General features: G+C 41.7%; 1 protein-coding gene across 5 annotated transcripts in view; it reads left to right on the top strand.

Moving 5' to 3' along the window:
- Positions 1–12,586, top strand: part of SORCS3 (sortilin related VPS10 domain containing receptor 3) — a 1,299,528-nt gene that overhangs the window by 803,117 nt on the left and 483,825 nt on the right. For all 5 annotated transcript variants that reach the window (XM_033941704.1, XM_033941705.1, XM_033941708.1 and 2 more), the window contains one exon: positions 3,543–3,616. In XM_033941704.1, the coding sequence (XP_033797595.1) occupies positions 3,543–3,616 (74 nt within the window). The remainder of the gene's footprint in view (positions 1–3,542; positions 3,617–12,586) is intronic.

Here is a 12,586-nt window from a genome sequence, read left to right on the forward strand (position 1 = left end):
GGTCTCGGGGCTCAAGGGTCTCTCATACGAAGAAAGACTGGGCAAACTGCAGCTCTATACCCTAGAGGAGCGCAGGGAAAGGGGTGACATGATTGAGACATTTAAGTACGTCACGGGTCGTGTCGAGGTGGAAAACGATATATTCTTTCCCAAGGGACCCTCGGTCACAAGGGGGCACCCGCTCAAACTCAGAGGAGGAAAATTTAGTGGTGACACCAGGAAGTATTTCTTCACAGAAAGGGTGGTAGATCACTGGAACAGACTTCCGGTGCAGGTGATCAAGGCCACCAGCATGCTCGACTTCAAGAATAAATGGGATATCCACGTGGGATCCCTACGAGGGTCGAGTAAAGGAACTAGGTCATTAGCATTCAGACTTAATGGGGTGGGTCAATAGAGTGGGCAGACTTGATGGGCTGTGGCCCTTTTCTGCCGTCATCATCATCTTTCTAATCAAATTAGCACGCGCTAAATGCTAACGCATCCGTAGACTAACATGCACGCGTTAGCGTTTAGCGCATGCTAAATTGATTAGCGCGCACTAATTGGTTAGTGCACCTTAGTAAAGAGGGCCAGTGTCTCCATGCAAAAATTGTTTCAGTGCTACACCCTCTTTAAGGTTCTAGGGATCTCTGACCTGAGTATCTGTTATGAAAATATTTCAAATCATGGGAGAAAATCTTTTGCCATTGATTTCCTTTCCGTTTTTCTCAATGTTTGTATTTTTGTAGAAGATTTACGCTAAGCTCGTTTCTGTTCAGCCAAAACAATACAACAAATCAATTCACCTTCAGTGCTTCTCTCTTTTTTTTTCTGGCTGGTGTAAAGACTTAGGATGATACTGAGAGATTCAAAGCTGCCCACTGTGATTCTTCTCTACAGGAAGAGTTAATTCATCCTAAGTGTGTATTACCATTGATATGGTCTCTTCCTCATGTAGAAAATATAAAGTTACTGCACACCCTATGACTTCACAAATAGTTCTTTGATTACGTTTCTTTGGTTTAAAAACAAATTATGACATTTTTGTGTGATTTTTGCAGTCTAAGGCCTAGATGATGGTTATTTCCAATAACTCATCTTTACACCCTCACTGAATAGGGGAAAAAAAGCATTTGATATCCGCTTAATTTAGTAGTTCAAAGCGGCTTATAAACTAAAATTAAATTGGGTAAAACTACCCTATCTGTACCTGAGAGAATCATTGAAGCTGTAGCTGTAAAATAATCCCCTGATGCAGCCGAGGTGCGAAACAGGGCCTGTCGGGATATCTTTATGAAGTACAAATGAGACTTAATGTAGCTTTCCAAGTGTGGTAGATTTGTACTGCACTGGACTTTTAACTGCAGACTTCGGTGATTTTATAATATCGGAAGATTATCAAGATAAGTGCTTATTTTTCATTTCACTAAACTATGAAAAAGTATTGAATAAGGATCACTTAAAAAAATAAATAGTGAGTTCTAAAGCGGTGTTATATGAGACCAAGGATGTATTTCTCTATGACAATGATATCTTTGTCATAGATGGTTTCACAGGAATGTTTCTGAGAAACACTGAGGTCTTTTCCGCTTCTATAAATTGAAGAATATATGGCATACATTTTCCGATATTTAGAGTGTATATCATTTTGGTGTGGTTATATAATTAAAATATGTAATAACATATAATACAATTCTAGGATCAAAAATAGAAAAATTATTCTATATTTCATATATTATCAAGCTTTTTCAACATTAAAGCAAATATTTTATATCGGGTAAAAATTAATAACAGGTTTTTTTTCAAGTCAGCCAGGGGGTTCATTCTGCTGACATGGACATGTTTCGCTCTTCCGCAGTCATTCCTTAGCTTAATTTCATTGCTTCAGTGTTTGCTTTAATGTTGAAAAGAGCTTGATAATATATGAAATCTAGAATTGCAAAGATAAGAGGATTGGTGAAGATTTGACGTGTAACTCTTTAGCTCGATGAAATGTGGATTCGCTATGGAGTGACATCGCTGAGATAAAAAAAAAAAAAAGATAAATTATACCTATCGAGTATTTGTATTTATTGTTTATATATAATTGAATCTATATACTCAAAGATCTTCTGAAACTGCTGCAAGTTTAAATTTAAGTAACGGCATTTGTACCACGTTTTCCTTGGTTCAAATGGCTGTGTCTAAATTTAGAACTAGGCAAGCAGAATATCAAAAAACTAACCACCTAAATATATTCACTCAGTATATTCCGTTATCAGAGACGGTTTAGAGCAATTTAGTAATTGTCATAGTAGTTTTCCGAGTTTACCCTCGGAGAACACTGAGGTCTTTTCTCCATAGTAGGAACCTGTTCTAAACAGTCTCTGATAACAGAATATATTGAGTGAATATCTTTAGGTGGTTATATTGTGTCTAAATTTAGTCATGGTTCCTAAACCTAAGTGCTATTCTATAAACCATGTGTGGAAGAGTAAGGAATTATCTTCCACTAATGCTACCATTCCACCTCCATACAGCAGGGGCTGGTAGGCCAAGACTGAACAGACTACATGTCCCAGAATGCACTGGGCTCTAGAGCTTAGTACTGAGCCACCTTAACAAGGCAGCCGTGTTAAGTCAGGGGATGGGACTCAGCAGGGAGGTGTTTATTTGTCACAAAGGAGAGTCATTTAGAGAGGTTCCCTGAGAGAGAGAGAATCCCAAAGGAGAGAGACCTTCCCTAGCTGTGGCTGCATTCAAACCCTGGGGAGGACTGGAGTGAGAAAGCTAGCCAAGAACCCATCCAGATAACACTAGAAAGGTGAGCTTTAAATCCAAGACCTCTGTAAACTGAACCTGTTAAAGGTGATTGTCCCGTGTTTGGGGTGTGGCAGCTGAGCTGAAGCCAGTTGAGACTGTTGTTGGAGAAAAGGGGTTTCTTTCTCCTAAATGTTCTTCTGTTTGGACTATTTAACAAATGAAGTAGGAACCAGACTTATGGTGCTTTAAACCCGTGAGGAAATTGACCAAAAGCTAACTGCCTAAAGTGTACAGGCTGCTGACCTAGATGTGAGATAAATGTTAAAAGTTTATCTTTGCCTTTCCTGAGCCTAGGCTCAGGTAGATGTCTCAATAAAAACTTTTGTTGCACCTTCTAAAGTGGTTTAGGTGTGCTGATTTGGTGGATGTGCAGGATTCCTGGAAAACCTTAAGCACAGTTTATAAAATACCGTTTGTTTTTTTTGGTGCTGTATATAGAAGTTAACCCTGAACGCAGAAATTATGGAGGCTAATTTAGTATACGTCAGATATACAAGTCACATGAAGTGCACATATACTTTCTTTTCTAAATTTGTCATTCACATATGCGACATAGCAGTGAGTCAATGGGGGCCTTAAATGCCGCGGTTCTTGCTACATGGATCATTGGGGAAGGGGCTCTTGGCCTGGATTTATTTGTATGCAATTTCTGTTCTTTCTATTCTATGCCTTCATTCATGCATGCGTATTTTTTTTGCTTACATGAACAAATGATTGTCTTTGACTGTTTACAAGTCTGTGGTCTGATTTTGTTTCAGTTATATAGTTCCATGGACTTTGGAAGAAGATGGCAATTGGTACATGAACGAATCACTCCAAATAGGTTCTATTGGTGAGTTATTTTTCCTTTACTGCTTTCTGCTTGTTGTAATGTGGCTGCTCAAACTATCGACCTTTGATAGCTATAAACATTTCTGAAATCAAACTATTCTCTAAGGGACCAGTATTTATCCATAACAGTTAGTGGTTAAGCAAAGCGTCTGCTACTGCAGTAAAAATAAAACCAGATATTCAGCTTTGGTACCTGGATACTGACTGGCACTGAATATTGAGTTTCAGTATTGACTCAGAAGTGCTATCTGCCTAGTGACAGCAAATAGATTAGCAAAATAGCAAAACGATTGTGGAACAAAAGATCGGATGTACCAGTTTGTAGTTTAATAAGCGCCCAAATAACTTAACAACAATAATCTTAAAAACAATTCACAAAGGGTGTATACCAGGGATGCCCAAATGGTCGATCACGATTGACCAGTAGATCGCAGAGGCAACGTGAGTCAATCGCGCCAGACCCACAAGCCTTCACCTCCAACATCAGTCGAGAGGACATTCTGGGCCAGCCAATCGCTGCCTGGCTGGCCTGGAACTTCCTCTCCGATGTCAGAATTGATGTCAGGGGGGAAGGCTTGTAGGCCCGACGCTTGTACGCGCCAGGCCTGGTTCGGGGAAGCAGGGAGAAATCGGCATGGTGGCTTGGGGAGGGCAGGGGGAGAGAGAAAGAAAGACAGAAATAAAGAGGGGGCAGAAAGAAAGAAATATTGGATTTACAGTCAGAAGAAGGAAGTGCAACCAGAGACTTATGAAATCACCAGACAAAAAGGTAGGAAAAATGTAGGGATGGAGGTCTGATAAGTTCTGATCCAGGGCAAGCTCTGAGCACAGGCCAGGTCAGCACACTGATCTAGACCCTGTGTGAGGATCTTAGGCCTTTCTCATTCCCTCTCCCCTCCTGCCACGTCGACATTCTAAAAGCAAGGAAAATGCTTCCACCTTGTGACAATGTTGAGGCATTCCCCCTCCCTTTTTGTCACATATTAACCTGACCCAAGTCTACCTTTATCTTATCCCTTATCTTGTTTAAGATCAGACCCTGCCTACGTGCAAAAGCAGGCCCTGAGTTTAAGGCTAATCCCGAGAGGCTTAAGGAGCATGCATTATAACCTTTGGACTGTCACATGCTGTAGTAAGATTTTAGACATATCAGAAGTGTACACAAAGGAAATCACTTTATTGTAACTGTTATGATGTATTCTTATGTCACGTGAGATAGTAGCTTTGAGAAGCACATGAAATATGTAAACAAATGAGTTACCTTGCTATAATCCTCACTGTAAATGCATGATGAAATTATAACCTTGTAGAGCATTAGCTAAGTAATTAATGGAGCTAAGATTCTCAATAAAAGGGTGAGAGACCATCCATTAGAAAGCGCCTCCATCCCGACTCTAAGACTGTGTGTGTGTTTCCTGTGTGACATCCCTAAAGAAAAATGATTTTATTTTTAATTCAGTGATCAAAATGTATCCGTTTTGAGAATTTATATCTGCTGTCTATATTTTTCACTATGGCTCCCTTTTACTAAATGTGATAGTGGTTTTTAGTACAGCGAGCCTATGAGCGTCGGAAGCTGCAAGGGGCATTCAGCGCAGCTCCCTGCGCTAAAAAACACTATTAAGGTTTAGTAAAATAGGAGGGGGTATATTTGTCTATTTTTGTATAGTTGTTACTGAGGTGACGTTGCATATTTTAAAGTCATCTGCCTTGACCTAAACTAAACTAAACTAAACTAAGCCTTAAGTTTATATACCGCATCATCTCCACGGAAGCGGAGCTCGACACGGTTTACAAAGCTTAAAAATACAAGAAGAGAGGGGAGAGAGAGTTTACAAGGGCATATGAAAAGAGGGGAAGTAAGAAGGAGATGTTATATATTAGAGAAAAGCCAGGTTTTCAGTTGTTTCCGGAACAGTTGGAGGGAGCCCAGGTTCCGCAGCGGGATAGTGAGATCGTTCCAAAGGCCCGTGATTTTGGAGAGGAGGGATCTTCCCAGTTTGCCTGCGTGGGGGATGCCACGTAGAGAGGGGAAGGATAGTTTATGTCTGTGGGCGGATCTGGTTGTAGCAGGCGTTTGGGCGAGGAAGGAAAGAGGGATTAGTGGCGGAAGGATGCCATGAATTATCTTGAAAGCTAGACAGGAGCATTTGAAGTGAATTCTGGAAAGTACAGGGAGCCAGTGAAGATTGGTAAGTAAGGGGGAGACGTGATCAAATTTGCGTTTAGCAAAAATCAATTTGGCCGCAGTATTCTGGATGAGCTGGAGTCTGTGAAGACTTTTTTTTGTTAGGCACAGGTAAATGGCATTACAGTAATCGAGTTTGGATAAGATGATGGATTGTACCAGGACGGTAAAGTGTTTTTGGTGGAAATAGGATCTAACTTTCCTCAGCATGTGGAGGCTGAAAAAACATGATTTTGCCAAGGAGTTCAGGTGATCGTTTAGGGAGAGGGAGGAATTGATAATGATGCCGAGGACCTTGCTTGAGAACTCAAGGCGAAGAGCGGGACCTGTGGGTAGAGTGAAGAGGGTGGGCAGGTGTGCTAACTTTGGGCCGAGCCAGAGTAGTTTTGTCTTTGATTCATTTAATTTCATCTGAACAGAGAGGGATCAGGCTTGAAGTCTCATTATGCATGAGGTGATGTTCTCTTGGAGGTTTGTAAGGTTCTGGTCTGTTTCGAGGAGGATAAGGATATCGTCTGCATATGTGTAAATTGTTTCAAGGGGGGATAGTTTGAGAAGCTTCAGGGAGGTCATATACATGTTGAAGAGGATAGGGGATAGGGGAGAGCCCTGTGGGACCCCGCAGGATGGTGTCCACGAAGTGGATTTGGAGCCGTTTGCGTTGACAATGTAGGAACGTGCGCGAAGGAAGTTTGAGAACCACTTTAGGACAAAGGAGTCTATTCCTATCTCGGAAAGTTGGTAGATTAGTATGTCGTGGTGCACGATGTCGAAAGCTGCGGAGAGATCGAACTGTAGGAGAACAGCAAATTTGTTTCGGGCGTGTAGTTGTTGCACCTTTGAGATTAGGGAAACTAGGAGGGACTCGGTGCTGAAGTTGGGCCTAAATCCGAATTGGTAGTGTTGGAGGATGGAGAATCTCTCTAGGTAAGAGGAGAACTGGGTAGCGACTATGGTCTCCAGAAGTTTTGTTAAAAGAGGGATGTTGGCTATGGGGCGGTAGTTCGATGGTAAGGAAGGGTCAAGATCGGCTTTTTTCAGAAGAGGGGACAAGGCAATGTGGCCCATTTCTGAGGAGAACAGGCCCGATAGTAAAGCTTTGTTTATAAGGTTTGTAAGGGAAAAGATGGCCTGCGCTGGGATGTTTTCGTAGAGGTAGGATGGGAAAGGATCTAGGATGCACTTGCAGGATTTAAGTTTCAGGCAGAGTTTAGAGATCTGGGGCTCGGATACAGGTTCAAAAGTAGTCCATGATCTGTCAGCAGGGATAGGGTCGGAGTCTTTCAGAGGAAGAGAGTTGTAAGAGATAGCTGGGGGGAACGAACTCTTTATGGTAGTGATCTTCTCGTTGAAAAAATTGGCTAAGTCATTTGGAGATGGGAGGGTGGGGGAGGGGGAGGAGTCGTTTTTAGAAGTTAGGTTTCGCCAGATGTGGAAGAGTGTACTGTTTTGGTTTTTTGATCTGGAGATTTTATCTCCATAGAAGATCTTCCTAGCTTTTTTTAGTATGGAGTTGTAGGATTTGATGTTTTCTCTCCAGGATTGCCTATCTGAAGGGGATTTCGATTTTTTCCATCTTCGCTCTAGGGCTCGGCATTTCTGTTTTAATTCCCTGTGGTATGGGAGATACCAGGGGGCCTTGTGAGAGTAGGAGATGGATTTAGTGGCTAGAGGGGCAAGAGCACGGTACGTGGTTTCCGAAAGAGTCACCCAGTTGTGCCAGAATGCGTCTGGGTCCATGAGAGTGGGAAGAGGAGGGAATTTGTTGAGGAACTGGGACCAGAATAGTTCCTCTGAAACCCCCCCTCGAATACAAGTGATAATTAACATTTTCTCTGCATACAGTGTGCTTTATTGTTGGTAGATCATTTTGACTCAGTCATTTTAAAAGTAGCTCGCAAGCCAAAAAAGTGTGGGCACACCTGGTGTATACGATCACAAATGATCCGCAGGATAGAAACCAAACAACATATACAATAACAATGACCCAACACGGGCCGTGTTTCTGCAAAGTTAAAATGCCTTCCGCGGGGGTCTTATAGGGTCCTTGGCTGTCTTAAATATAAAAACATAAGTCACCCAAAAATCCAAGTAGTTAAGAGGCAAGAGACAAGCAGCAGAGCTCACACAGGTTTGCAATTTCTTCAGTACAGGTGTAAATAAATGTGGGTCAGCCTTCAAGTGCTACTAGAACTTGATTGGGAAAGCCTATTTTGTCAAGGGAGATTAAAGTTTTGATTATGAATGGAATGACCTACCGGAAGCCATCAGGAAAGAGTCAAAGTATACCACATTCAGCAAAAACCTGAAGACTCACCTCTTTGACAATTAACTGTCTTAATTTCTGTATAGCACCTCCTACTTCTAGGTCCCTCCTCTTGCTTCTCCATGCCCCCTTCCCCTCCTACTTTCCCCTTCCTCTTTGATCTGTTGCCTTGAGCCTGAATAGGTATATGCGACTCACAAATGGAAGATTAGATTAGATAAACTGTATTAATTTTACACTGCATATTTAAATAACAATTGAATGAAAAGATCATTGAGCTATTTGTGTTTTCATGTATCTCATGGATTCCTTGATTATATTTATGGTTCAGATTTTCTCCTTATTGAATGAATATAAATTGTCTCCCACATGATGCTTGTTTTATGGATTCATTCTTCTTTTTACAAGTTTCTACATTCAATTTCATTAAGTCCAGTGAACCCTTATTTAAAATCGCACACCAGCGATTCAAAATGTCTTCATTGCCGGTAAAAAGACGAGGTTCCTTTAAAATTTTCAGTCCTCTGGGACAGTGGCACGGCGACGGTGAGAGGTGCCTGAGGTGGTGACGCCCTCACCCCATCTGCTCCTTCCCCGCCCCCCTCGTGCCACATGCTTGCACCAAAGTTGTAAAATATAAACCCCCCTACCCCCATTTTTACAAAACTGTAGTGCGGTTTTAGCACCAGCCACCGGCTCATAGAATTCCCATGAGCATCGGAGCTGTTACCGTTGCAGTTGGCACTAAAAACCGTGCTATGATTTTGTAAAATGGGGGAAGAGGGGGTAAGTTAAGATTAAATGATGTCATAATATATAAATAAGAACAATGCCCATAAAAGTCACTGGACGTAAGACCAAGTAAATATATAGAGAGGCTCATTTTCCAAGATCTTAGACACACAAAGGGCTCATTTTACTAAGCTGTGTTAGGGCATTAACGCGTGGAATAGCGCGTGCTAAAATGCCATGTGTGCTAGACGCTAACACCAGCATTGAGCTGGCGTTAGTTCTAGCCGCGTAGTGCGGTTTAGCGTGCGCTAAAAAACGCTATCGCAGCTTAGTAAAAGGAGCTCTTAAGTAGTATAAAGTTACTGTGGTTCTTTGTGAGTCTTAAGTGCTTTAAAAATGAGCCCCATAATATATTAAATGATATTAAAAAGAGACCATACCTCAATAATATCAGTATATGTGCTTCATTAAAATGATAGGTGAAAGGATATGAAAATATCCAGGCCTATGTACACAAAATGAGAAGCCAGTACCATAAGTAGCTTAGCATTAGGCGAACAATGCAGGAAAAAATAAGTATATAAAGGTGACAAATGATCAAACGTAATGACTGTGAGTCAGATAAATAATAAATAGCACAAAATGATTAACAGTTGCTATATAAGGATGAATGTGTTAAAACGAATGTGACAGACAAAGAAATAGTATGACAAGAACACAGGCCACAAATTTAAGGTGATGATAAAGTAACCTAAAACTAAAGTGTGGTAATGTGACAGCCAAAAAAATAATGCCATCTCATCCCATGTCTAGGAGAGAGAAAACCGTGATAAAGAGAACTGCTAAAGCAAATTAGAGCTGTGTACTCACATAAATAACACTCAATGAGCTAAGAGTATAAGGAAAAGTCATTAATATAACTCACACCTAAACGAGTAAAAACAATCACAATATCTTTCTAGAGTACATTATGACTGAATCAAATGCAATCCTCATGAGACTGAAAAATGCAGAGAAATGAATAAATATCTAATATAATGAAACCCTTACCCGCACATGTGCAGTTGAAACAGCGTGATCCCTGCCTCCGTGGCCATGTTCCATTTGCAGCGGCTTGCGGCACGTGTGGGGGTTTGAGCGGCAGCGAGAGCAATGGCAGGAGGGTTCACTGCCGAGAACAACGTCCTGGATGAAGCAGACAGGGTACAGGTGCTGCGAGACGTCTACTGCTGCACAAGGAAGTGGAGGGGGAGAGGGAAAGGGGGCTGTTTTGGGGGGAGGGGTGTGCCGAGGGCAGGCAGCAATCTTGGTTTGCTCTGGGGAGGGGGGGAGACAGAAGGGGGCCACGGAGAGACAGGCAGGCATGGCACAACAGAGAGAGAGAGACAGGCAGGCAGGGGTCCAGGGAGAGACACAGACAGAAAGAATGACAGACAGGGGGGCCAGAGAGACAGACAGAAAGACAGACAGACAGCGGCCAAAGAGAGAGAGACAAAGAAAAAAAGACAGACAGCGTCCAAGGAGAGAGAGAAAAAGAAAGACAAACAGACAGAGGGCCAGGGAGAGACACAGACAGAAAGAATGACAGACAGGGGGCCAGAGAGACAGATAGAAAGAAAGACAGCCAGCCAACCAGCGGCCAAGGAGAGAGAAAGAGACAGAAAGAAAGACAGACAGACAGACAGCAGCCAGGGAGAGAGAGAGAGAGAGAAAGAAAGCACTACTGCTGGATAGGGGGAGCAGAAAAGGGGCGGTGGTGGACAGCCGAGGAGAGAGAGAGACAGAAAGAAAGATAGACAGACAGACTGTACTATCCATTGGTGTACCAAGGGCGGGGCAGGAGGGGCGGTCCACCCCAGATGCACGCCCTAAGAGGGTACATAGCCGGTAGAAAAATATATTCAATTTTTTTTTTTGCTTTAGGATAAAGTAGTATTGGAGCTGTGTTGATAAATATTTATAAATAGAAAATTAAAATAAGGTGATCCTTTTATTGAACTAATTGTAATACATATTTTACTAATTCAGAGACCAAAACCCCCTTCTTCAAGTCAGAACAGGATACTGTAACAGCAGTATATTGTACTGACCTGAGAAAAAAAGGTTCTGGCCTCTGAAAGTTAATTGAGAAATGTATTAGTCCAATAAAATGGTATTATCTTATTTTCCATTTTTTGTTTTATTCCCCCCCACCCTTTGGCCACCTTTTATGAAGTTGCATTAGGTCTTTTTATCACCAGCCGTGACGATATTTGCTCCGACACTCATTGGAATTCTTTGAGCGCAAAAGCTTTTACCGCTGGGGCATGCAATTTTTTTTAAAACCCTAACACAGCTTCATATTTCTCTGTTGTTGTTTTTTTCAAATTTGCATCTGCTATCTTTATATGTTGCACAATATTAGGGGACATGTGTCACTGTTTCTGTGGTGTTGCATTGTATGCAGAGTCCAGCTTCTTGGTGGTTCTTCTTGGTGGCCTTTCTCTATGTATTTCTATTTTATCCCCCCTTTTACAAAACTGTAGAGCGTTTTTTAGTGCAGGCCGTGGTGGTAACAGCTCCAATGCTCAGAATTCTATGAGCGTCTGAGCTGTTACCACCGTGGCTAAAAACCGCACTACAGTTTTGTAAAAGGGGGAGGAGTTACTTTGTGATTACATATTCCATACTGGGGAAGGGTGTCTCTGTGTTTTGTCTGTACGAAAGATACGGTTTTCTGTTAGGATTGACTGTGCAGGATTGATCTGTACTAGTCTGACTTATTTAGTTTTACAATAGGTGTATGCAAGTTGCTGCCTTTTCCTAGGTACACTCTTGTTGTGTGACGTGAGGATTGTTACTAAAAATCATGTTTTTCATACAGATGGGGGGGGAGGTCAAAAAATGATGGGCGCCTGGTGTCACATATGCTAGGTACGCTTCTGGTCCTATCATACTTTTGTAAATGAGTAGAACAGACAGAGAAACACTTTATCTGTTATCCAATCTGAACGTGAGTGACTTATAATAACACAAAGCAATCAAAAACAAAAGAGGCTAGAAAAAAAGCAAAAACACATATCTACACAGGGGAGAGAGATTCAACTAAAAGATGTAGCTAAATGATTAAATGGTAAGGAAGAATAGCCAAAGCAAAAAAACAACCAACGGGAACTGCAGTAAGGATGCAAAGCAAAATAAACAAAACCAGAACTTCAGGAAAATGTATAAGGTGCAGGCATTTATTCAATAAAAGTCATAAAAACATATATAAACAGCATACATAAAATAAATGTTTCCAAAAACTGGTTCTTGTTTTCATGTATACTGGAGCCAACACTGTCCGTGTTTCGAAAAACACTCCTTCCTCAGGGGTCCGAGATGATCAATACATAGAGTATCGAGAAACCAGTTTGAATCGAGCAAACAAAGCATTGAACAAGACTGGCGTGAGCCTCTCCTGTCACGGGCGCTGCCCTGAGTAATACTGAGGGCTGCTTTTACTAAGCTGCGCAAGCGGTTTTAGCGCGGCTAGACGCTAACGCCTCCATTGAGCTGGCATTAGTTTTTCCACGTAGCGCGGGGGTTAGCGCGCACTAAAACCGCTACCGCAGCTTAGTAAAATGAGCCCTGAGTGTTTTTCGAAACATGGACCCTGTTGGGTCCAGTATACATGAAAGCAAGAACCCGTTTTTGGATACATTTATTTTATGCATGCTGTTTATATATGTTTTTATGACTTTTATTGAATAAATTCCTGCACCTTGCACATTTTCCTGCAGTTCTGTTTTTGGTTGTTTTTGTGC

The sequence above is a fragment of the Geotrypetes seraphini genome, chromosome 4 (assembly GCF_902459505.1).
Source record: "Geotrypetes seraphini chromosome 4, aGeoSer1.1, whole genome shotgun sequence".
Taxonomy (NCBI): domain Eukaryota; kingdom Metazoa; phylum Chordata; class Amphibia; order Gymnophiona; family Dermophiidae; genus Geotrypetes; species Geotrypetes seraphini.